We start from the raw sequence: 25,204 nt of genomic DNA, 5'->3' as shown, positions 1-25,204 counted from the left end.
CCAGTGAACACATGAATGATAAGAAAGTGAAACAGCCTTATTGCTGATATGGAGACAGTTTTAGTGGTCTGGATAGAAGATCAAACCAGCCACAACAGTCTATTAAGCCAAAACGTAATCCAGAGCAAGGTCCTAACTCTTCAATTTTATGAAGGCTAAGAGAGGTGAGAAAGCTGCAGAAGAAATGCTTGAAGCTAGCAGAGGTTGGTTCTTGAGATTTAAGGAAAGCAGCCAACTCCAGAACATAAAAGTGCAAGGTGAAGCAGCAAGTGCTGACATAGAAGCTGCAGTAAGTTATCCAGAAAATCTAGCTAAGGTAATTAATGAAGGTAGCTATACTAACCAAAAGACTTTCAATGTAGATGAAAACAGTCTTACACTGAAACAAGATGCCATCTAGGCTTTCACAGCTAGAGGAGAAAATTCCTGACTTCAAAGCTTCAAAGGACAGGCTGACTCTCAGAGTAATACAGCTGGTGGCTTGAAGTTGAAGCCAATGCTTAAACTTTACCATTCCAAAAATTCTAGGGCCTGTAAGAATCATGCCAAATCTACTCTGCCTGTGCTATATAAATGGAACAACAAAACCTTGATGACAGCGCATATGTTTGTAACATGGTTTACTGAATATCTTAACCCTACTGTTGAGACCTACTGCTCAGAAAAAAAAGACTACTTTCAAAATATTACTGCTCACTGACAATGTACCTCATCCCCCAAAAGCTCTAATGGAGATGTAAAATGAGATTAATGTTGTCTCCACGCCTGCCAACACAGTATCCATTCTGCAGCCCATGGAAAAAGGAGTAATTTCAATTTCAACTTTAAAGTCTTATTCTTTAAGAAATACATTTCATAAAGCTATAGCTGCCATAGACAGTGATTCTTCTGATGGATCTGCACAGAGCAAATTGAAAACCTTCCGGAATCATTCCTGATTCATGGGGAAAAGGTCAAAATATCAACCTTCACAGGAGTTTGGAAGAAGTTGATTCCAACCCTCAAAGATGACTAGGAAGAGTTCAAGACTTCAGTGGAGGAAGTAACTACAAATGTGGTGGAAATAGCAAGAGAACTAGAATTAGAAGTGGAGCCTGAAGATGTGACTGAATTGCTGCAATCTCAATGATAAAATCTGAACGGATGAAGAGTTGCTTCTCATGGGTGGGCAAAGAAAATTGTTTCTTGACACGGAATGGACTCCTGGTGAAGATGCTATGAAGACTGTTGAAATAACAACAAAGGATTTAGGATATTACATAAACTTAGTTGATACAGCGGTGGCAGAGTTTGAAAGGATTGACTCCAATTTTCAAAGAAGTTCTACTGTAGGTAAAATGCTGTCAAACAACATTGCATGTCACACAGAAATCATTCGTGAAAGGAAGAGTCAATCTGTGTGGCAATCTTCATTGTTGTCTCATGTTAAGAAATTGCCTCAGACACCCCAACCTTCAGCAACCACCACCTTGATCAGTCAGCTGCCATCAACATTGAGGCAAGACCCTCCACCAGCAAAAAGATTACAAGTCACTGAAAGCTCAGATGATGGTTAGCATTTTTTAGAAATAAAGTATTGTAAAATTAAGGTATGTACATTGTTTTTTATAGATATAATATTGCACTTAACAGACTAAAATATAGTGTAATTAAGTTTGATATGCACTGGGGAAACCAAAAAATTTGTGTGACTTGCTTTACTGAGATTTTTGCTTTATCATGGTGGTCTGGAACTAAACCCACACTATCTCTGAGGTATGCCTGTACCCTAATACTAGAGATATAAAACGTCCACAGAGCAAAATTCCACATTAATAAATTCCACAAATGAATAAATATATCCTACAAAATAAATTGATAAATGACACCTTAGTTATGCTCTTACCTTTAATGACATGTCAATTTGATTTTTGATATTTTGAATAATAAAGGCCTCCACACCTGAGTGATTACTTGTATTCAATAAGCACCTTTAAAGCAAAATTACAATACATTTGAAATTATCTAGGCTGCATTATAATTAAATGATAATGAAAGTTTTACAAATTCAAATGGGGCATGTGCTATTTCTAGGAATACAAAAACCAGTGCATACAATTAGCAAGGTGATCAACCAATTACAAAGTCACCTATTATGATTTCTGCCCTCACTAACTGGCAAATTCTATTTTAACTGGGTCTTTCCAACACGAAATTTCTATTAAACCAAATTTGAATCTTTTTATGCATATAGTTGCAATGATTTAACATGGCAAGGATGGTCACTAGTGTAATAGCCTAAAAACTCCCCAAATTATTCCCTGTTAGACTAGTCTGGTTAGACTAACTTAATTGCAAAGAAAGGAAACTCAGTAATGAGCTTAAGAAGAAGGGGGAGATTTTGGGGTAGGAATACAGGTAGATCAGAATAGGAAGCTGGCAGAAGACATAAGCATCAAACTGAGGTTTCATAAACCTGCTATGACTCTATCAATAGAAATGAAAAAAAGATAAAATCAAGAGTGCTAGTATTGGCCAATCCCAAAGAACACTCCTTAGCACTCTGACATTGCCCCAATTTGGTTTTAACTCATTTTTATCACCTAGGTATCAACAAACTAAGGTCTGCAGGCCAAATCCAGCCTACTGCCTGTTTTGTTTTATTGGAACACACTTACCCCCACTACAAAGTTGAGCAGCTGCAACAGAGACCGTGTGGCCCACAAAGACTATACTTACTTATGGCCCTTTAAAAAAGTTTGCTGATCTTCAACTCAGAGAGTTGCTAGAATCTTTTCCTCCTCAAACAGTACTATTAATAAGCTCCACTGTTAAAGTGTATATAGCCTGTCAAAAGTTATAACTTCAGGGCTTCCCTGGTGGCGCTGTGGTTGAGAGTCTGCCTGCCGATGCAGGGCACACGGGTTCCTGCCCCGGTCCAGGAGGATCCCACATGCCGTGGAGCGGCTGGGCCCGTGAGCCATGGCCACTGGGCCTGCACGTCTGGAGCCTGTGCTCCGCAGCGGGAGAGGCCACAGCAGTGAGAGGCCCGCGTACCGCCAAAAAAAAAAAAAAAAAAGTTATAACTCCAGAGCCATTAATTTCAACTGTGAATAATGGACATTATTGACATATGTAAAGCTCTAGCAGGAGCCCCACCAATCTCAGTTTAATCTTCTAAGTCTATTTTAATTTTAGAGTATTTCAATTAAACTGAAATATATACTATTATTCATGTAATATATATATATGTAGCCATAATTTTTGATTAACCCTTCACTACCTATCACAGAGAAGAGAATTTATTATGATATGGCTTCCAAGTAGAGAAGAATTACATGTAAAACATACCGAAATACAGTAACCTAGAATAATTAATGGCATTAATTTGGTTTTTAATCAACGACACATTTCGCAATTAACCATTGATACATACCTAAATAAAGTATATTTGCCTTGTGGATCCAACTTGTTAATATACAGCTGAAGCATAGCTAAACCCTTTTTCCTCTAAAATGGAACAAATAATATTGTTATATAAACTGAAGATTATTTATTAAAATTTCTCACTGTAACTCATTTAGTTCCAGACATTTACATACCAGTGTCTCAGTGGGGCAGAGTGTCATTACTTTGACTAAGCCCTGGAAATTAAAAAAATTTTAATTCAAACGTTAGATTATATTGACTACAAAGAAACAACTATATTATCAATGGACACTAAAAATTCAGAGAAATGAGGGCAAGAGATTTAAAGATGAAGTAAATTTTCCCCTGAGCCTTTCATTCTACTGTTTTGTCTACAAGGAGCTTAGTACAATCCATTTTGTAAGTGCTATTGAGTGGGTGTTACAAAGTATATCGTTAGAAGTAATTTTCAATTATGTCTAGAGTGGCAAAAAAAATGAAACCGAACATACAGAAATATAATCCATTAATTTAAAATAATCAGGCTTATTATACTAACAAAAGCCATATTTTTCTATTTAAATAGTGGAAAAACAATTTTCTACATTGACATCTAAGGTAAGACCAACTTGGCTATGATAACTAACAAACAGTATAACTAATAAACAGGCAAAATAAATCACAGGAGGGAAAAAAAAAATGTCTTTGTAGTAATGAGTTATACACGCCTTGATGGAGTTCTGAGGACTTGAGTTATGATAAAAGTAAAGGAGGGCTTCCCTGGTGGCGCAGTGGTTGAGAGTCCGCCTGCCGATGCAGGGGACGCAGGTTCGTGCCCCGGTCTGGGAGGATGCCACGTGCCGCGGAGCGGCTGGGCCCGTGAGCCATGGCCGCTGAGCCTGCGTGTCCGGAGCCTGTGCTCCGCAGTGGGAGAGTCCACAACAGTGAGAGGCCCGCGTACCGCAAAAAAAAAAAAGTAAAGGAGCTTCATTTTCCAGGGTTTCTACAGAACCAAAGTGTTGAGGACGCAAGTTATATTTTTCCACTAGATGCTATGCTGTCAACTATAGTAGCCACTAGCCACATACAGCTATTTAAGTTTAAATTAATTTAAATTAAATAAAATTTATAATTCAGTTCCACATTTCAAGTGAACAGCTCAAGTGTTCAATGTGGCTAGTGGCTTTCAAACTGTATGGCACAGATAATAGGACAATTTTACTATCACAAAAAGTTCTATTGGATGGCAAGGCACTAGAGTTTTCAAAGGATATGGAGAAGAAAGTGGGAGAGGAGTCTGAAAAGACCTTTACTTAAGTTCAGAATAGGAAAGGGGCTTATTTCAAGATTAGAATACATATTTTACTTACCTGAGGTACAGTAAGAAAACTCTTGATTTCTAAGTACTGGTGAAGTAGACTGTTGTCCTCTATTCTCAATAAACCGTTCTCCAACAGATACTACAGATGAAAATATACGCAGAGATACATATATGGTAAAGTCAACAGCTGTATTTGTTAACATGACTATGTATTTAAATTATAATGGGTGCAAACAAATCTTACCAATCCTTTGGAGAAAACAGACTCCTCTGTTCTGGAAGAGAATATTAAAATTTATCAACATGGTTTTCTAAATTGCTTTAGAATTATTCTTCATTTTAGGAAAAATAAAGCAAAAATTGAAATTTAAATACTTAAGGAGAAATTCTATTGAAGAACCTAGTCAAAATTCTTAACCCACCTTTGATCTGTCTTTTGATTTGGCTACTGATATCCAAATCTAACCAAAAGCAGCCCATTCAGGGCTTATTTCCTGGTATCAGATCAGTAGATCTTCAACAGTAAGTGCTAAGAAATCAATTATACCTGATATAATACTAAGTATTCTAATTGATTAATCGGTAAAATCTTCTCTTTATATATATATATATATATACACATATATATATATAAAAATATATATATATAAATTAATGCTTTCCATTTGTGATTATTAAGTTTTACAATCACTGTTAACTAAATATTTAAGATCTGTGGCAAAAAAATATTATCTCAGGCTCCAGGTTCTTATTCTAACCATACAAGGAATTAAAAATGTTATGTTTTTTGGCTCAATGACTAAACAGTTTGGAAATCTTAAGACTATAGAACTTAAGATTGAAATCAATACATATTCTCATTTTATGAATATAACAGAAGCTAAATAAAAATGTGAAATCATTAAGACATACATAATACAGTAAATTTACAGAGTTAATAACTACTTGTGCCAGGAGACCCTTGGAAATTCCTGCCTTGTAGGCTGAGGCTTTGGACATTTGCCATGTTACAAATCTTCCTTCACCTGGGAAGAGATGGGATTAATAAACTGTCACCAGTATTCCTAGAGGATAAGGCCCTGACTGATCTCAAGAGATAATTTAAACATGTTACAGAAAAAGAAAACAAAGCATATAAAGTTTGGCAAAATTCTTAAATATCTGTCTGGGAAAACTATGCATACCTGTTACTTGGTAATTTTTTTTAAAAAAGGGGAAGTCTTCCTTCTTATTAGTGCCTCAAATGAGAAAAGCTATTGAATGATACCACTATCAATAATCTAAGTTATAAAAGATGGAGTTAAGACACTTCCTTCCTTTTGATGCAGTTCACAGATTGTGTCCATGAAGCAAAACCAAGGATGAATTTCTTTTATTGACCACCCCTCCTTAGATCGGACGAGGCTGCAGTGGGATAGAGGTGGTTTAATTTATCAACTTCTGAAATAAGCAAAGAAACCTTAGAAGCAGATGACTGGAAACCTCCTTAGAAGACAATATTTAAAAATTATCTTTAGTTTAAAATAAGAGGTTTTGTTGTAAAAACCTCCTTGGTTCATTTCTATCTCTGCTGTGAATATCTGCTTCACTATTTTATAAAATAATCAATTAATTAACTAGGGTCTGGCAAAGAGAAAGTTGTCTCCCCTGATCTTGACAACGACTATTTTAACATTACTATTTAATTCTGAGATGCCATCTAAATGATCTTACCTTTGTAAAAGGACTTCAATATGCCCCATATTAAACTGCAAAAGGTATGATGGGCTAAAATAGAAAAAAAAATGTATATATAAACACACACACATACACACGCACTTTTAGTTTTACATACATTAAATACTGTTATGGGTTGAATTGTGTCCCCTCAAAAAAGATATGCTGGGGCTTCCCTGGTGGCGCAGTGGTTGAGAGTCTGCCTGCCGATGCAGGGGACACGGGTTTGTGCCCAGGTTCGGGAAGATCCCGCATGACGCGGAGCGGCTGGGCCCGTAAGCCATGGCCGCTGAGCCTGTGCGTCTGGAGCCTGTGCTCCGCAATGGGAGAGGCCACGGCAGTGAGAGGCCCGCGTACCGAAAAAAAAAAAAAAAAAAAAGATATGTTGGAGTCCTAACTGCCAGTATCTCAGCATATGACCTTATATGGAGAAAAAGTCTCTCTTTCTTAAAAAGTTAGGGTAGTGATGGGCAGGGACAGAGCAGGAACCCCCCCCCCACCCTAGGGACAGGATCTTTAGAGAGGTAATCAAGATAAACTGAGGTCATTAATATGAGTCTTAATCCAGTATGACTGGTATCCTTATAAAAAAGGGAAATGTGGACAGAGACAAGTACACAGGGAGAATTCTATATGAACATGAAGGCAGAGACTGGAGTGATGCATCTACAAGCCAAAGAACATCAAGGACTGCCAGTAAACCACCAGAGGCTAGGAAAGAAGCATGGAACAGATTCTCCTGCACAGCCCTCAGAAGGAACCAATCCTGACCACACCTTGACCTCAGACTTCTAACCTCTAGAATGATAAGATAATAAATTTGTTATTTTAAGCTATCCACAGTGTGTGGTACTTTGTTATGGCAGCTGTAGCACACTAATATACATACCTAAGTCATTTTGGTGGTCGAGTGTGATTAAGGGTATATGCTCTGGGGTCAGACAGAACTATGTTTAAATTCCACCTATCCTACTAACTAGTTGTATGATCTTGGGTGGTATGTATCGTAACTTGTCTAAGCTAGTTATTTTCATCTGTAAAATGAGATAGTGCTCTATTTAAAAGGGTTATTATAAAGATCAGATAATGTATACAAAGCTGTTATAGTGTTTAATACGTGGTAAACATGCAAGTGGTAGCTATTATTGCTATATTTACATACAAATATATTTCCAGGTATATTCATACCTAAATATACAAATTACACAAATACACCCAAGGCCTGCAACACAAATACACAATCTTTATTATCATGGACCTTAAAGTCTAAAAGGTGTTACATTATAGAAATATGTATTTTTTTTAAAGTTTTGATTAAAAATTTAGTTTAAAAACTTTATGGGAAATGAAACACAAGGTCAAGGTCATTGTAACAGGAAGATTCAGCCTAAATTGGGTGGTAAAGAAGGCTTTCCTCAGAAAGCTATATTTAGGATAAAGATGGTTCTAAGCGCGTACAAAGATCTTATAGCAGGAAGGTTCATGACACATGTGAACAAGAAACCAGAAGATCTGTGTTACTGGAGCACAGTAAACAAGAGGAAATGTGGTAGGAGATGAATCAGGACAATAAAGCAAGGACCAGATCATGCATAAGCTTGTCTCATGGGAAGGCATTTAAGACTTTATTCTTAGAGCCATTTAGGAAGCCACTGAAGGGTTTTCATTAGGGACGACTCTTAAAAGCTTCACTTTCTATGTGTTGAGAATAAATTGGATTAAAAGGGATTGAGGGTAGATATATAAATATCCACTCAGGATTACATTAATAATCCAGTGAAAAGATGATGGCAATTTAGACCACCCTATTGGTAAGTGGCCTAACAGCTTCAAAACCAAGCTCAGTTTAACACTTTGTGACTCTTGTCCCAATCATTCCTTAAGTCTATTTCAACACCTACCCACCCAACCACTTTCACTACTTGATGACTACTGGCTTTAAGGGATTATACACAGTAATATTTAGCATAAAAACAGGTTTTGTTTATACTTCATTGAAAATGTACTAGTACATTAATAAACACATATTGGACATTAGATAAATGAGTTTGATGCTATTCCTTTCAGAATATATAAATAAACAATAACTCCTACCTTAATACCATTGGAAGCTGATCAATACTGATGCCCTGTACAAATACTAGATATGCCAGAGAAGCCATAGAGTCTGATAACTGTTTGTCTTCTTCTTCCTCAAATTCAAGATAATCCCAAGTCTTCTTTTTCCTTCCATGATTAAAAATCATTTTGAGGAAAGGGTGTCCAATTGCTGATAAAAATCCCTGTGAAATGGATAAAAAAGGAAGCTATAGCAGACACTCTACTGTGCCCTCTCCCACCCCATATTCACATCCTATAAAATCCCCATCCTATAAAATCCCCTCCTCTTGAGTGTGGATGGGACCTGTAAGACTTGCTTCTAACCAACAGAATATGGCAAGATGCCACCCCTATCATTAGATTATGTTATATGACAAAAGTGAAGGAATTTTTGCAGATGTAATTCAAGTCCCAAGTCAGCTGATTTGAGTTGAGAAGAGACACTATTCTCCATGGGCCCGACTTAACAGGAAGAACGTTTTTAAACAGGATCCAGGCCCTCCTTAAGAGTCAGAAACTCACCCTTGCTGGCTTTAAAGAACTAATCTGCCAAGTTATGAGGGGGCCTATGAAGAGGGCTGTCTGTCAAGGAACCACAGGCAGCTTCTAGAAACTGAAAGTGTTCCCTGGCCAGCAAGAAAATGGGGACCTCAATCCTACAGGTTCAAGAAGATAAGTTTTTGCCAACAACCTGAAGGAACTAAGTGGGTGGGAAGATGAAAAAGTTCTGGAGATGGATGGTGGTGATCATTACACAACAATGTGAATGTACTTAATGCCACTGAACTATACAGTTAATGGTTAAAATGGTAAATTTTATATATATTTTATCACAATTTAAAAAATGCTTCAGAGATATTTGAGAACAATCTAAAAATGTGAGACATACAAGTATCATGAAATGACAGTAAACTACTCAAATGAAGAATATTCTAGGAATGCTCTACTGACCACTGTCTGCCTGGATACGGAGTGGGCGGGAGGAACACTGGCCAGTGGCTGAAGAGACAGAGGTAACAGTACTGATACCTCAGGTCATATGGGCTTTTGTAGGAGAAAGAGAAGCATCCCTGCCTGAGTTAACTGACTACAGTTTTATGTTTGTTCATTTGTTTTAAGGGGGGAAGGAAAGAGAAGAAGAGAGCCTTAAGAAATACAAGGTCACTCCTATGCCTCTTATACCATTTCCAATTCTAGTGTGCTGGAAAGCTCCTGACCTTCAGTATCCAATGAAATTAATCTGAGTTTTGGCTCTACCACCTATTAGCTGTTAGATACTGGGTTAGTTACCTAACCTCTTTAAAGCTTCAGTTTCCTTATCTAGAAAACGACATAATACGTATGTCAATATTTATTGAGAAGCTCCACAAAAAAGTTTAAGAAAGTTAAGGTCACAACAAACTACTATATAGAAGTCAAGGGAATGACAGAAACAGCTAAGCTAAAGCTGACCTTCCACATATTCATTCATTTATTCAATAAATACTTGAGTGCCAGGCACTGGGCCTGCCACTGTAGAGAATTAGAAAGCCAAATAACACTTTTCTGGTCTTCAGGGAGTTAAAACCTGCCTACTCCAGATGGCTCCATTAGTCATTTCAGAACACAAAAATCAACCATGGAAAATAATCCTCAGTCACAAGAGACTGCTATTCAGCCACCAGATGCTAAATAAATACTGATTTTCGAAGCCTTGCATTCTTGTTATATCCATAAAACAAAAATTTATTGTATTCAGATTCCAAATGTCCTCTTAATCATGAAGCTCCATTTCTTCATTCAGCCAATGCTAGATGTGTTTTGGGTTTTTATTTTTCCAGAGGAAGGTTATTAGCCTTTTAAAAAATCATTATATGTAACCAGATCCTACAGTGCTGCTGTAGATATTTGGGGTCCATCTGTGTCCAAAGAGGGTCTTCACTATCTATCCACACACCATCCAGCAGCCTTGCTCAGACCCAACATACCTGCGCCTCTACAATTTCTCAAGGCAGTCTTTGCCCTTTCATGAAATGTTCCTATGCTGCTGCCCCTGGGACATTCAAGCAGTTCTATACCAAAACAACTTGTGCCAGAGGGATGGCTGAGGCATGCCACATTTACCTATACTTCTTCAGCATAGAACAGAAGGCACCTCCTCACTTCACTTCCTACCCTGATTTCACTTCTATTTCTTAACTGCTTTGTGCTTCCTCACTGTTGGCTTTACTTGTAATGTGCCTTCCACTGACTGAGACCTTAGAACCTCTTCCTTATACCCTCAACCTCTTCATAGGATGCTGACTCTATCTCACTGCTCTCATTAAACCTGACTGGTTTCTGGTGGGAGCTGCTCATACTCTCACACCTCCTACATTGCACAGCGAGGAAGGCAGCAGTAGGAAAGGGTGGTATGGGTAGAGGCTTAGTATTATCTTGGTTCTTCCTGCACTCTCAGGCAAAAGCACATTTTCCTTTGAGGCAGGTGCCATACTGCCCTTTATCTGTCCTCATCTCTGTCATACGCTGACTTCCTGGTCATTTCCCCATGTTCACGGAAGACTGGTACCTGCTCACATCCTTTTTCTCTATCCAACTCCTGCTATGATCCTAGAAAAATTGAATGTTCATGTAGATAACTCCTGTAACAGGCCAGTCTCATGGTTTTTCTGACCACTAAATTCTAATGACCTTAATTTCTAATCCGTTTTGGCACCTAATTCAATGCTGGATCTCTATCAAAATTTGGAGCTATTCCGTATTAGATACCTAAACTCCAGCATCTCATTTTTTGACCACATGCCAACCTACTCATCCACCTCTAACTTCTCTAGTCTTGTTATGCCTTCATTTTAACCTACCCATCTGTCCCCTCTTAATCCCCTTCTTTCCCTAACCAACCAATGCACTATTAGTTATTTGAACTATCTGCACCCTATATTTCCGTTAGTTACGTCTACCCAATAAAATGCCAGCCTTGGAAAAACAGCTACAAACCACCTTCTCTACTTCTACACCCAGGTAGCTGAGTACTGCTTGAGAAAAATCACAGAAAAATAGTATTATCACTATAGTTGTGGTCTCCAACCACAGTCGCCAAGTGCTTAGCACTACTGACTAATGTTTTCTTCGTCTTCTACCTCTCTTTTCTTTCCACTCAATATTCCAAATCTTTACCAGTTTCCTGAAGTCCCTTGTTCAGTCCTCATTTCCGCCTCTCATTCTTTTTTCTTGCGGTACGCGGGCCTCTCACTGTTGTGGCCTCTCCTGTTGCGGAGCACAGGCTCTGGACGTGCAGGCTCAGCGGCCATGGCTCACAGGCCTAGCCGCTCCGCGGCATGTGGGATCTTCCCAGACCGGGGCACGAACCCATGTTCCCTGCATCGGCAGGCAGACTCTCAACCACTGCGCCACCAGGGAAGCCCTCCACCTCTCATTCTTAAGGGATCTGAGGACAGTGGGTCTGATTCCCTCAATTATAATAATATTAATAATTATATTATAATAATAATAAAATTCCCTCAATTATAATACTCCATTTCTGCTACAAATTTTTCTACCTACATACCAGCTCTTGCCTCTTCCTCTCCAGGTGTCCTCAATCCCATGCCCAGCTGTCTGCTCTCCTTGAGCCACATTATTTCAGTTATCCCATAATACTTCTCTTTCCCCCTGTGATGGTTCCCACCCCTTCAGTCTATAAACATGCTCACACCTCCTGTCTCCCCCAGTTACCTTCCTATCTAAGGCCGTGTCTTCTCTATTGCCTCTCTTCTTCCTTATTCATCCAAACTCTTAAAGAATAGCTTATACTAGTCATCTCCTTTTTCTCATTTTTCATGCACTCCTTTATCTAGTCCACTGATTTTTGTCTCCCACACTCCACTCAAACTGCTCTTGCTAAGTTTATCAATGCCATCTTACTTCCTAAATCCAACGGATGCTTTTCAACTCCTACTCTACAGACTATCTCTGCTGCTTTTAACAGTAGCAATCATTTCCTTCTTCCTGAACTCTACTACCCCAGTTTCTGTGATATTTTCATCACCTCTTTGACTCTCCTTTCTTGGTCTCTTTGGTGGGCTCATCTTAAGTGCTGGTACCCTACAGGATTCAGTCCTGAACGCTTTTCCTTTCTCACATTGATCTACCGCTTTGGGTAATCTCATCTACTCTTTTCCAAAATTTGCTCCTTAAAAACCTGTTGTCTCTGGGTATTAGAGATACATATATTAGAAATTATTGTTAATCTTGTTAGGTGTCATAATGGCATTGTGGTTATGTTTTTTAAAAAGTCTTTACCAATTAGAGAAGCATACATAAAGACTCACAGATGAAATGATATATCTAGACTTTCTATAAAATACTACAGCAAAAAAAGAGGGAGGCTGGGGGTGGGGGGGAGGGATGAACTGGGACATTGGGACTGACATACACGCACTACCGTATATAAAATGGATCACTAACAAGGACCTACTGTATAGCACAGGGACTCTACTCAGTACTCTGTAATGGCCTATTACAGAGTAAGAATAAGAGTGGATATATGTATAACTGAATCACTTTGCTGTACACCTAAAACTAACACAACATTGTATATCAACTATACTCCAATAAAAATTAATTTTAAAAAATTAAAAAAAAATAAACTAACTTTACATTGCTTATCAACTCAAAATAAAAAGAGGGAGGCTAGATAAAACAAGACTGGCAAAAAGGTTGATAATTGTCAAAGCGGGGCAGGAGGTACGTGAGAGTATGTTATATTGTTCTCTCTATTTTTATGAATGTCTTAAATTTCCATAATAAAAAAAATTTTTTTTAAGTACAAAACCCCCTACTGCTTGCTGTGTATTCTCTTTTTTTTTTTTTTTAACATCTTTATTGGGGTATAATTGCTTTACAATGGTGTGTTAGTTTCTGCTTTATAACAAAGTGAATCAGTTATACATATACTCTCTATCTTAATTATTGGTAACTTCACCTGTCCTGTTAACTAAGCAAAAAACCTTGTCCATAACTCAACCTTTTTACTATTCTTCTAAATCGAATCCATTACCAAACTTTGCTAATTTTATCTACCTATAAAGTTCTCAAATCTGCCTTCTCTTCTTTCCATACTCAGGCTCTCATCATTATCACTTAACTCCCCAAAGACACCTAACCCATCTCCCTACTTCCACTCTTAGTTAAGTTCATCCTCCAATAAAGTGATGAACTCAAAACAGTTTGATTACATCACTCCCAGGCTTAAAATCCTTAACAGTTTCCAACTTTCATAGACATCTTGGAGTACATATATCACATATGGTGCTGTTTATATTGGATCCAGAGGTTTACACTGTACTCTAGTATTGGCAACAATGAAGAGGCCCCAGGCTCTTATGTGCTCCTGGGAAAATCCCTTCCCCCATCCCTCTTCATCACTCATAACCTCTTTACCACTACCTTGACCATCAGCATTAACCCCATTAAACTATGTATCTGTTTATATCAGTTACCAAATCATCTCTCATCCTCAGAAGCTTTTCCCCTAAAGTTCTGGAATCTCCTCTCCTAACTCCTCCTATCCCTCCTCAAATTTCTAATTCAGGATACAGAGGGCTGACTGTAAGTTAAACACAGATTTTTGACTGAGCAGAGTTGTGGTGCCCCTACCCCCTGGGCATTGTTCAAGGGTCAACTATATAATATGATAGGATCTTTTTAAAAATTATATATGTATATATTTATTTATTTATAAGTATTAGAGCAGAAAAAAGTCTGGAAGGTGTTGTGAAATAACAGAAAAAATATATATATTGGTCTCTGCTAATGGTTGCTGGCACGGGGCTCCTGAAACCCTTTTTTTTCTTTTTTTCCTGAAACCCTTATAACTTCCTAAGTGATAAGAGCACTAGGAACATCTCTCGTTCTAACGTTTGTCTTTAACCCTGTCCCTGACAAAGAGCTCTAAAACCTCTGTAAATTCTTAAATGATAAGACATTAGGAGCATCTTTTGTTCTATTAAAGTGACTCTGAGTGGGCACTAAGATGGTTCCTGGATGGGGGGTGGTAATGAGAAAGACCAAGCCATGATTAGAAGCTTGGAATTTTGAGCCCCATCCCTCAGTTCTGTAGAGAGGGGAGAGGGACTGGAAACGGAGTTAATATCTTATCATGCCTAAATGAGGAAGCCTCCATAAAATCCCCAAAGTATGGGTTTCAGAGAGCTTCCAGGTTAGCGAACACATCCACATACTGGGAGCGTGACACACTCCAACATCATGAGAACAGAAGCTCATGCACTTGAGACCCTCCCAGACCTTGACCTATGTATAATTATCTCTTCATTTGGCTGTTCTATCTCTTCATTTGGCTGTTCATCTGCATCCTTTATCATATCTTTTAATAAACTAGTAAACATAAGTAAGGGTTTCCTTTAATTCTGTGAGCCGTTCTAGCAAATAATCGAACCCAAAGGGGAAGAGGTCATGGAACCTCTGATTTGTAGCCAAGTCAAACAGAAGTTGTGGGTAACCTGGGGACCTAACACGAGCAACTGGCATCTGAAATAGGGAGCAGCCTCATGGGACTGAGCCCTTAACCTGCAGAATCTGATACTATCTCCAGGTAGTTAGTGTCAAAATTGAGTTTAACTGTAGGACACCTAGCTGGTGCTGCAGAATTGTTTCGTGTGGGAAAGAAACCCAATGGGACTTCCCTGGTGGCTGCATTGGTAGGCTGATTCCCTCAGAGGTTAGGAATCTGCCTACCAATGCAGGGGACACGGGTTCAAGCCCTGGTCCAGGAAGATCCCACATACGGCGGAGCAACTAAGCCTGTGTGCCACAACTACTGAGCCTGCGCGCCTAGAGCCAGTGCTCTGCAACAAGAGAAGCCACTGCAATGAGTAGCAAACGCACCACAATGAAGGGTAGCCCCCACTCGCCGCAACTAGAGAAAGCCCATGTGCAGCAATGAAGACCCAACACGGCCAAAAATAAATAAATAAATAAATTTATTTATCTTTTAAAAAAAGAAAAAGATAAAACCCCCACACATTTTGTGACCAGAAATGCCAGAAGTGAAGTGTTCTGAGTGAAAGTAAAGGAAAAAGACACAGAAGGAGAACTGTAAATTTTTCCAATACAGGTGTTAATATTATTTATATCTAGTTATTGAAATTATTGCTGTTCGTTTTTCATCTTTTTATCTATATCCTATAAAAAATACATATTGCTTTATTAATAAATGTATCAATTTACATGCCCATGTGCAGTATATGAGTATACAGCAGGTAATATTTTAGATTATAGCAGATTTTATAACATTAAATTAGCTGTACTTACTATTATTTCAGATGCAAAACACCTTAAAGGATCATCTCCAGTGTCATCAGACTGCTCAAGGAATTGTGCTGTCAGCAAAGGGCATTTCAAGCTTCTGAAACAACTAAAATTTAAGAAATGGGTAACGATGAATACAGCACTTCCTAAGTATAAAATAACTAGTTTTCACATGAAAAATAACATAAGCACCAATAACCCAATGGCCTGTAAAACTGGTGATATAAGATCCTTCTTACTAGTAATGGGGAGAGCATGAGAATACCTTGCTAGATTCAATGCAGAGAGTCACTTCCATGTCTGGACTATACCAATGGATACTGAATATTTATCTTAGGACCAGTGCTAGTATATATGTACTTTTCATTAGTTTAAGGAAAATCAGGACAATGCAGTAATTTTTTCATAAAGCTATATTTGTTTAATTTAGAAAATCAAATTTATTCTGTGATTAAGCCTTACCTATTTTAGTTAAAATATGTTTTCTTTCATGAAATAATGGGTTTTATAAATGGTAAAAAATGCTTTAATGTCCTAACGTGACAAAATAGAAAGCTAACAGTGGTTTTAGTCTCAAAATTTTAAAAATAAAATTACTGGTCCATGTTGTTCAATATAATCCAGTCCAGCACTATCTAAGAGTCCCATATATAATTAAAGCCCCATATATAATTAAAAATTTTTTAGTAGTCACATTAAAAAAGTAGTAAGAGACAAGAAAAATTAATTTAATTAATTTCTCTTATTAACCCATATGTCAGAAACATTATTTCAATATGTTACCAGTATAAAAATTGAGGTATTTTAGTATTTCTTTTAATAACAAGTCTTCGAAATACAGGGAGGATTTTACACTTAGAGCACTAAATTTGGACTAACCATATGTCAAGTGCTTGACAGCCATACTGAACAGTGCATACATAGTCTACAGCAGGGGTCCCCAACCCCTGGGCCACGGACCAGTACTGGTCCTCGGCCTGGTAGGAACCGGGCCGCACAGCAGGAGGTGAGCAGTGGGCGAGCCAGCGAAGCTTCATCTGCCGCTCCCCATCACCCCCCATGGCTCCCCATCACTTGCATTACCGCCTGAACCATCCCCCACCTCCTGCCCCTCCCCATCCGTGGAAAAATTGTCTTCCACGAAACTGGTCCCTGGTGCCAAAAACGTTGGGGACTGCTGGTCTACAGTACCCCTGGAGTGAATGCTACTGGGTTCTCTGCTACTGTTTTTGTTGTCAAATTGGAAGTTCAACTGTCTGGTGCATCTTCTGCTGCTTTCAAAGGGAGAGTAAAAACGTAATTCCCCTGCAGAAAACCAGATTCTTTGAGCTACACCCATCTATTTCCTTCACTGCTATTATTCCCTTACCATGGTGAGTAAAGGCAACCCATAGAAGAATATAAGTAAACTAAACAAATGGATTTTGGTTTCATTTTTTTAAAATATCGACGCTTCATTAAATGCCCATGTTATATCAACTGAACCCCATATTCTTCTAAAATTCAAAATTAGAAACTAGATTTAAATTTCCATTGCAAACAAATAAAACAAAGAAACATAAAATAACTGAACTATCACTTAAGTCCATTATGAATTATTCTTAAAATATACTTACAATTTCAGTATTTCATCCTTTAATTTTTCATTTTCCATTGAGCTTTCCTTGTTATCAATGACATCTTCCACAAAAGGCTTAGTGAACTCTATTAAGGCCTTGCAGCACTGACAAAGGCCATAGTCATCTGCTTGTATTTGTTCTTTTGAGTACGGAACAGGAAGGAGAGACAGCTGACTCCAAAGCGTAGACAATGCTAATCCAACTGAATATGCCTTGTTGTTACGAAGTTTCTGAATCACTAAAACAGAGACCAAGTTGTTACTTGAGGCAGCCTCATCAAGTATGCTAAACATGGAAGAAGTCCAATAAATGCAGAAGTACCACACATATTTCCCCCCCATATTTTGACAACTCTGATATCAGGATGACATATCATAGCTTAACTGGCAGTATTTTTTTCCTTCTTAGGGGTTCATAAAATAATGGAGCATCTTACAATCATGGCACTTTACAACAGATGCCATGAAATTTTGTTCAGGTATGTTTATACCACAGGTTACATACTTAAAACAAAAACACTTCTTTCCATATTTTTTGGTTGTTATAAGTATAAAATAGGAACAAGTGTCTTGTAAACTATAAAGCACTGTAAAAATGAAAGGCAGTAGTATTAGATTTTTTTCTAGAAGACTTTAAATATTTCAAGTTATACAAAGCTGTTGGGAATTCACATTTAAAATAAATTTACTCTAGCTTCTGATTTTGGGTCCTTCTACCAGACTCTGAGTTATATGTAGTACGTTATAAAATGAAAAAGTGGTCTCTTCCCATGCATAAATACTGTCTGCCTTGGTTGCCAAAGTCCATTGCTTATCAATACTGTTTTTGCACTCAGTTATGGAAACTTTCTTTCCACACTTGTTTCATTGTTCAGTAGTACCTTTGTTATTCCCAATCCCAACCTCCTAAAGCAAAGGCTGAGCAATGCCCTGCCCGATACTGTTCTTAATTAAGATACATGACTACCACAATGCTATCAAACTGAGCACTGCAGAGGCAATCCTTTAAATATGTTTACAGGAAAAATTCTAAATATAAGCTGCAGATAGGAAGGTTAAGCAAAAACTATAGGTCACAACAAAGCACATGAAAAAGAGCATGACATTCAACAAAATATTTACTGGGTACCATCTCTGTGCCAGGTATTGCCATCTTTCTATGAGTAGCAGGATTCAAACTCGCATTGCTATTACTAGTTTAAGCAGAGTACTAAATAATTAGGCATAAACTGTGGGACTTCCCTGGTGGCACAGTGGTTAAGAATCCACCTGCCAATGCAGGGGACACAGATTCAAGCCCTGGTCCAGAAAGATCCCACATGCCGCGGAGGAAATAAGCCTGTGCACCACAACTACTGAGCCTGTACTCTAGAATCCATGAGCCACAACTACTGAGCCTGCAAGCCACAACTACTGAAGCCTGTGCACCTAGAGCCTGTGCTCCTCAACAAGAGAAGCCACTGCAATAAGAAGCCCCTGCACTGCATCGAAGAGTAGTCCCCGCTCGCTGCAACTAGAGAAAGCCCACGCACAGCAACAAAGACCCAACGCAGCCAAAAATAAAAAAATAAATTTATACAAAAAAAATAATTAGGCATAAACTTTGCTATAGTGTTGACATCTTGGAGTAATATCAAGGCACTTACACAAATAAAACAAGAAACACTTAGATGTCAATATACTCATTACCTGTTTGTAATGGCCGAAGTAAAAGAAGAATAATTTGGGATATCTGTTTTCCAGAGGGTTCTTCAATCAGCTCAAGCAAACCCAACAATAATTCCTTTGGATTACATAACTATAAAAATATTCACAATTGAACCTGTTTAATACAAGTTGTATTTAAAGCCACATGATTATTATTTTTAAAAGGCATATACTGAGACAGTATAATTATTTTTGTTTAACAGTAAAACACCTCATAAAAAAGTTTTTAAAAAATACACTAGTAGGGAGAATGGATACATGTGTATGTATGGCTGAGTTCTTTTGCTGTGCACTCGAAACTATCACAACATTGTTAATCGGCTATACTCCAATATAAAATAAAAAGTTAAAATTAAATTAAAAAAAATACACTAGCAAAACACAGAGTCTGAGATTCTGTGAAAGCAAGAAGTCAAGGGTCTCCCAATGGACAACTACATTTAAGAGACTTAAATTCCTGACTAATGGAAAAGTTAGAGAAATAGGGGAAAGGAGAGCCTGAACACCAGAGCTGAGGTTTCCTCTGAGCTTTGCCTGTCTACTCTGAAGGCTGCCTTTGTCTCCCAGGGCTTCCAGCAGGTGGGATCTTTCTGTCTCATACTGCTAGCGTAGTTAGATGAGTGTAAAGTCTCTTTTGTTTTTCCTGACCAGACAAAACTTTGCGTTGCTTTCTGACTGGTTATATTATATCGCCTCACTTGCCTTGTTTTTCTAAAAGCTCTCATAGTTAGTAACTAGTATCTAGGGAGTTCCCTCTTTTCAAGTACATATTTGTGTCTATTTACAGTGATCTCTAAGTGGCTTCTTATAATGTCCTTTCTCTTAGAATTTCTCTCTTGTAACCATCATTTTTGGCTTATAACTCTATTAACCTTTTACTCAGAGTCTACCTAAGGCTGTCAGTCACCACTAACCTATTTCCTACTCTTATTTCCTCTGTTATCACTGGCATTCTAGGTTTTTCATATTCTTTTAGGGAACATACCATAGAAGAAAGAACACTCATATTTGATTTTAGTTCCAGCGTTGCCAAAACATCAGTGTGGTCTGAAACTACCTCTTTAAAGCATGAATTTCACATCTGAACAATAAGCTACTTTTTAAAAAATAGAGCTTTTTAGGTCTCTCTCTGAAGATTCTGAATCAGTGGGTCTAAGATGAGGTCAGATAATTCTTACATCCAGAAAATTTGGGAAAAATGAAATGGACTGGCCCATCCAATAAATAAAGATGGGCCTTTTCTCCAAAGAGTTCCCACCTACACTTTCATGAACTAAAAGCTTTCTCACCAAAAACATTAAAGGGAATTATAAAACATTGCTGTGTATTGTGACAAAGAGAATCTAGTTGTGTTAACTTACCTTTACCAATAAATCAAGCATCAGAAAATAATACTTTCTTTTATCATGTTCCTTATCATTCCATAAAAGGTATCGAACAACAGGACCAACAAGATTCCAGCCCATATTCTTAATGATGACCTGTAAAAACATTTTCAGAGTACAATAAAGCAAATACTGCCATCTACAGGACTCTCACAGTGAGCTTTCTTAACCTGGAGGAGCTGACAATTTCCTCTAAAACAGGAAAGATGAGGCAAGTGAATCCATGAACATCTCACCATTGACTTCCTAGGGTTGGCTGTTAACAGGTAACAGCATTCTAAAATAGTTTTTAATACTTTCACTGAGGAAAGGCAAATGGGTCTTTACTTTTAACCAGGTAATTTGGTCTTTCCCAGTTTTTAAATAGTTCCTCTAGGGCATCCCTCGTGGCGCAGTGGTTGAGAATCCGCCTGCCAATGCAGGGGACACGGGTTTGAGCCCTGGTCCGGGAAGATCCCACATGCCGAGGAGCAACTAAGCCCGTGTGCCACAACTACTGAGTCTGCACTCTAGAGCCCATGAACCACATATACTGAGCCTGCATGCCACAACTACTGAAGCCCGTGCGCCTAGTGCCCGTGCTCTGCATCAACAGAAGCCACCGCAATGAGAAGCCCACGCACTGCAATAAGAGCAGCCCCCGCTTGCTGCAACTAGAGAAAGCCCGCGCGCAGCAACGAAGACCCAACGCAGCCAAAAATTAATTAATTAATTAATTTAAATGCCAAAGTATAGCAGGAGAATAGTCACTTCTACCTGGGGAAGGCAAGAAAGGCTTCCCAGAATAGGTGATAGCTATGCTAAGGCTTGTTAAAGAAACAGAAGTTTATCAGGCATAGATAGGTGGGAAATACATTCAAGGCTCAGAAACAGCATTGTGCTAGGACTTAACATGTCCTAGAGAACTAGCAACAGAAAAATGTCAGGGTATGTGGATACATAGTTCAGAAAAGAGGAGATGCTATCTGTTTACATCTTTATTTATCAACTGGAAGTTTTAGTGTTTGTCTTACCAACCTGCATGAGGTCCCTATATGTTAATATTCACTTCACTGTATTTACAACAAATTGTCATTTGGTTTTTTGGTTGTCCTAATTTTTTATACAGCAAAATACAGTGATTTTTTTTCTTTGGTTCCTTTTCTAGTGCTTTTAGGTCTAAAATGGTTTTCCCCTTGAGATACATAAACATTTATTTAAATTAGAAAAAATAAATATATATACACATATACTTATATATATACACACATATATACTTATATATATACATATATATACTCATACACACACACACACACACACACACACACACACACACATATATCGCCTTTCTTTTTATTCAGTAAGATTTACATTGGAAACATGGCATAAAATGAAGCCTTAAATTGATTTTTTTTAAATAGCAAAACAATCATGTTTTTTATCTAATGGGATAGACAGTTCCATTGATCTCTCTGAATATTTTTTTTGCACTAGTTTTTTCTTCTGCCTGGCACGCTCTTACCCAGACAGTCCCATAGCTTACTGTGGGACTGTCTCTGCTTCCTTCAAATTTCTGTGCAATTTCACCCAACACAACCCATCCCCCTAATCATGCTGCATTATTCTCTATAGAATTTATCACTTTCCAACTTACTAAATGATTTATCTGTCTTTGCTAGAATTTAAGATCCATATGGGGCACTGATTTTTGTTCATTACTGTATCTATTCCCAGCATCTAGAGTAGGGCCTGTTACAAAACAGATGTTCCAGGGCTTCCCTGGTGACACAGTGGTTGAGAGTCCGCCTGCCGATGCAGGGGACACGGGTTCGTGTCCCGGTCCGGGAAGATCCCACATGCCGCAGAGCGGCTAGGTCCGTGAGCCATGGCCGCTGAGCCTGCGCGTCCGGAGCCTGTGCTCCACAACGGGAGAGGCCACAACAGTGAGAGGCCCGCGTACCGCAAAAAAAAAAAAAACAGATGTTCCACAAACACAGGTTGAATTATGTCTATTACTTCTAAGCATGACAAATTATCCTCTCTCCAAAGATCTGATATTATGTCTTGTTTTCTTCTATCTTTTCTGTGGCCTGACTTTTAATATTTAGGTCTTTACTAATCGGGAATTTATGTTATATATTATTATAACACATAATTTTTCCAAATTACTAAATATCAACAGTGCTGATGTTGAAAACCCCTGCACTATAGTGTCTTAGGACAAACTACCATTCCTGAGACTTAAAGAAAAATTTTTTTACACAAAGCAGATTAATAGTAAATCTTGATCAATCTTGATTGTGTCACCTGCAAGTAAACTAAGGTGCAGTTTTAAACTCTGTCTTATCAATATCTGAACCTTTGAATTTAGAAGACCACATTACAAAGGTGATCCTCAAGCTATCAAGGCTAGGCCTCACTATGCTTAAGTCTATCACAATCACCTAATCTCTAAGAGTGACACACAAATCTACATCTTAATGTTGTATTTCTCTACTGAGCTCTAAACATTACTTTTCGATTGCCTGCTGCATCTTAAACGCAACGTTGCCAAACAATGCCAACTTATTTGTCCTCTGCCAGGGAACTTTCTCTCCTCCTTAAGTTGCCTGTTTCTGTTCAGGATGTACTGTCTTCTCAGAGGCTAGAAACCCCATCACCTTTGCCACCTCACAATCAGTCCTCTCTCTTCTACTCTAAAACTTCCTTTCAAGTGCTACACTGTGCTAACCAGAGGCAGAGCAGAATCGTTAAGAGCTCTGGAAACAGGCTGCACAGGTCTGAATGCCTGATGCCACATAAAAGCTGATACTTTTGTGCAAATCACTTATCATTCAGTGACTCTTTCCTTATCTAGAAAATCCTATCTCACGGGATTCAGGAGAGACTAAGTGAATTAAAAGATGTAAAGCACCTAAGACAGCACCTGGCACATAGTAGATCTCAATAAATATTATTAACTTTTATTAATTTTATTATTAGCTAAAAGTAAGGTACTCTCAAAGATAATCCTCTGAGAATGCAATTGGGAAAAATCAAGGAGTTAAAGAAAGCATTACATTTATTTTATTTGGGGCTACAAAGGTATTATAAACACATATCAAAAACAAATGTACTAAATAAAATGTACTAATTTTTATTTTAAAAAAATATAAATAAAAAGGGATAAGACCTTTGAACTAGTAAGAGATTCTATAACAATGTATGATTAAAAAGTTTTAGTAATCTCCTAAATACAATCAAGGTGCCCTGGATATAATCCTAGGCCAGCATGACTAGATTGTGATATCAACAAAGAAAAATTTTTTTGGCCATGCCGCATACCATGGGGGATCAGAGTTCCCTGAGCAGGGATCAAACCTGCGCCCCCTGCAGTGGAAGCGCAGAGTCTTAACCACGGGACCGCCAGGGAAGTCCCCCAAAAGAAAACTTCTGTATAAATAAATAGGACTATAAATGAAGAACGATTATGTTCCTGGAAAGAAGATGATCTTCCCTTATATAAGAAGAGGGGTGGGGATGGGGGAGGGGTTCAAAGACACAAAATTAGGCAGTGTTGTCAACACTGTGTCCCAGCTGTTCCTGATCCCAAAAACATCCTTTCTCATTGTGCAGAATGATTTCTCAGACAATTGTAGCTGGATGATATTGGCCAGTAAGGTCATCCAGCTCTCCCAAAATATGATCTTACTTAATATTTGGTTTCCCATATACACCTGGCTGAAGGAAAAGAATGTGCTGATGACCAAAAATGAATATGTAGCCTGGCTGATACTTATATTTCTCAATGTAAATTGCTAATTCAAATACCACTTTGATCTCTAAACCAGAAGTAATCCCCACTCTTCTAAAGCATTTTACTTACATTTCAACTATAACACTTACTCTGGAGAAGCTAAATGAGTTAACAGATATAAAGTATCTGTTTATTCTGCCTCCTATTGCTAATTCTTTACATGTTTATCTCTTCCACCAGACTGTAAGCACCTTAAAATATATAATTAGTCCTAATTCCTTTTTATTTTCCACAGTTTTCTACTGTGGAAATTTAAGTTGATTCTTAAATGTTTGCTGAAAAAAATAAATGGATGAATAATAGCATCATGTGGCTATTCTCTTCCTAGTAAAGACTGAAAAGTACATACAAAGATTATACTTACCTTATTCTCTTCATTTTGAATAATTTCTAATAGCTGATCTATGTGCCCTTCATCTATGCATCTTTGGCCTGCTAACTGAAACAGGCCAAAATCTTCCTCTTTGAAGTCTTGCTCTTCTAGGATTTGCTGGCAAAAACAAAATAAACAAAAAAAACAGTAATTTTAGGCAAATGAAAATTCAATAACTACTTGACTTATTTTATCTCTCTCTAAAAAAAGAAATGTTTAAATTCTAGATAAGGTGCACATAAGTGTATATATGAAAATTAGGATAAGCCTAAAAATACTTTAATAAATCATCTTGAAATCCACTGTACCAAAGAAATCTATGAGAAGGATCAGTAAATTATAAAGATTATAAAGATTATTTCTCCAAGTGACATACTCCAATCTGTCTTCCTGCCTTCATGCTATTTATTCATAGGTCAAAAAAAGCAAGGATTAAAGAAGATTAACAATTTGAGTGACTGCAGATGTAATTAAAAGTAATCTGTGCTCTGCCCATATTTTGAAAGATTAT

The 25,204-nt window shown here is 37.9% G+C and overlaps 1 protein-coding gene across 1 annotated transcript in view; it reads right to left on the bottom strand.

Moving 5' to 3' along the window:
* The window catches only part of GLMN (glomulin, FKBP associated protein), a 41,332-nt gene that overhangs the window by 15,977 nt on the left and 151 nt on the right, over positions 1 to 25,204 (bottom strand). The window contains exons 2-13 of the mRNA XM_082861900.1: positions 24,685 to 24,810; positions 20,519 to 20,638; positions 19,140 to 19,248; positions 17,449 to 17,689; positions 15,836 to 15,938; positions 8,519 to 8,706; positions 6,422 to 6,475; positions 4,953 to 4,983; positions 4,758 to 4,847; positions 3,582 to 3,623; positions 3,416 to 3,489; positions 1,886 to 1,970 (exon numbers count right to left, since the gene is read on the bottom strand). Coding sequence (XP_082718026.1) covers positions 1,886 to 1,970; positions 3,416 to 3,489; positions 3,582 to 3,623; positions 4,758 to 4,847; positions 4,953 to 4,983; positions 6,422 to 6,475; positions 8,519 to 8,706; positions 15,836 to 15,938; positions 17,449 to 17,689; positions 19,140 to 19,248; positions 20,519 to 20,638; positions 24,685 to 24,810 — 1,263 coding nt within the window. The remainder of the gene's footprint in view (positions 1 to 1,885; positions 1,971 to 3,415; positions 3,490 to 3,581; positions 3,624 to 4,757; positions 4,848 to 4,952; positions 4,984 to 6,421; positions 6,476 to 8,518; positions 8,707 to 15,835; positions 15,939 to 17,448; positions 17,690 to 19,139; positions 19,249 to 20,518; positions 20,639 to 24,684; positions 24,811 to 25,204) is intronic.

The sequence above is a fragment of the Leucopleurus acutus genome (genome assembly GCF_964270905.1).
Source record: "Leucopleurus acutus genome assembly, chromosome: 2".
NCBI classification, from domain to species: domain Eukaryota; kingdom Metazoa; phylum Chordata; class Mammalia; order Artiodactyla; family Delphinidae; genus Leucopleurus; species Leucopleurus acutus.
The sequence above is the reverse complement of the archived record's forward strand: the minus strand, read 5'-3'. Positions and strand labels throughout refer to the sequence as shown.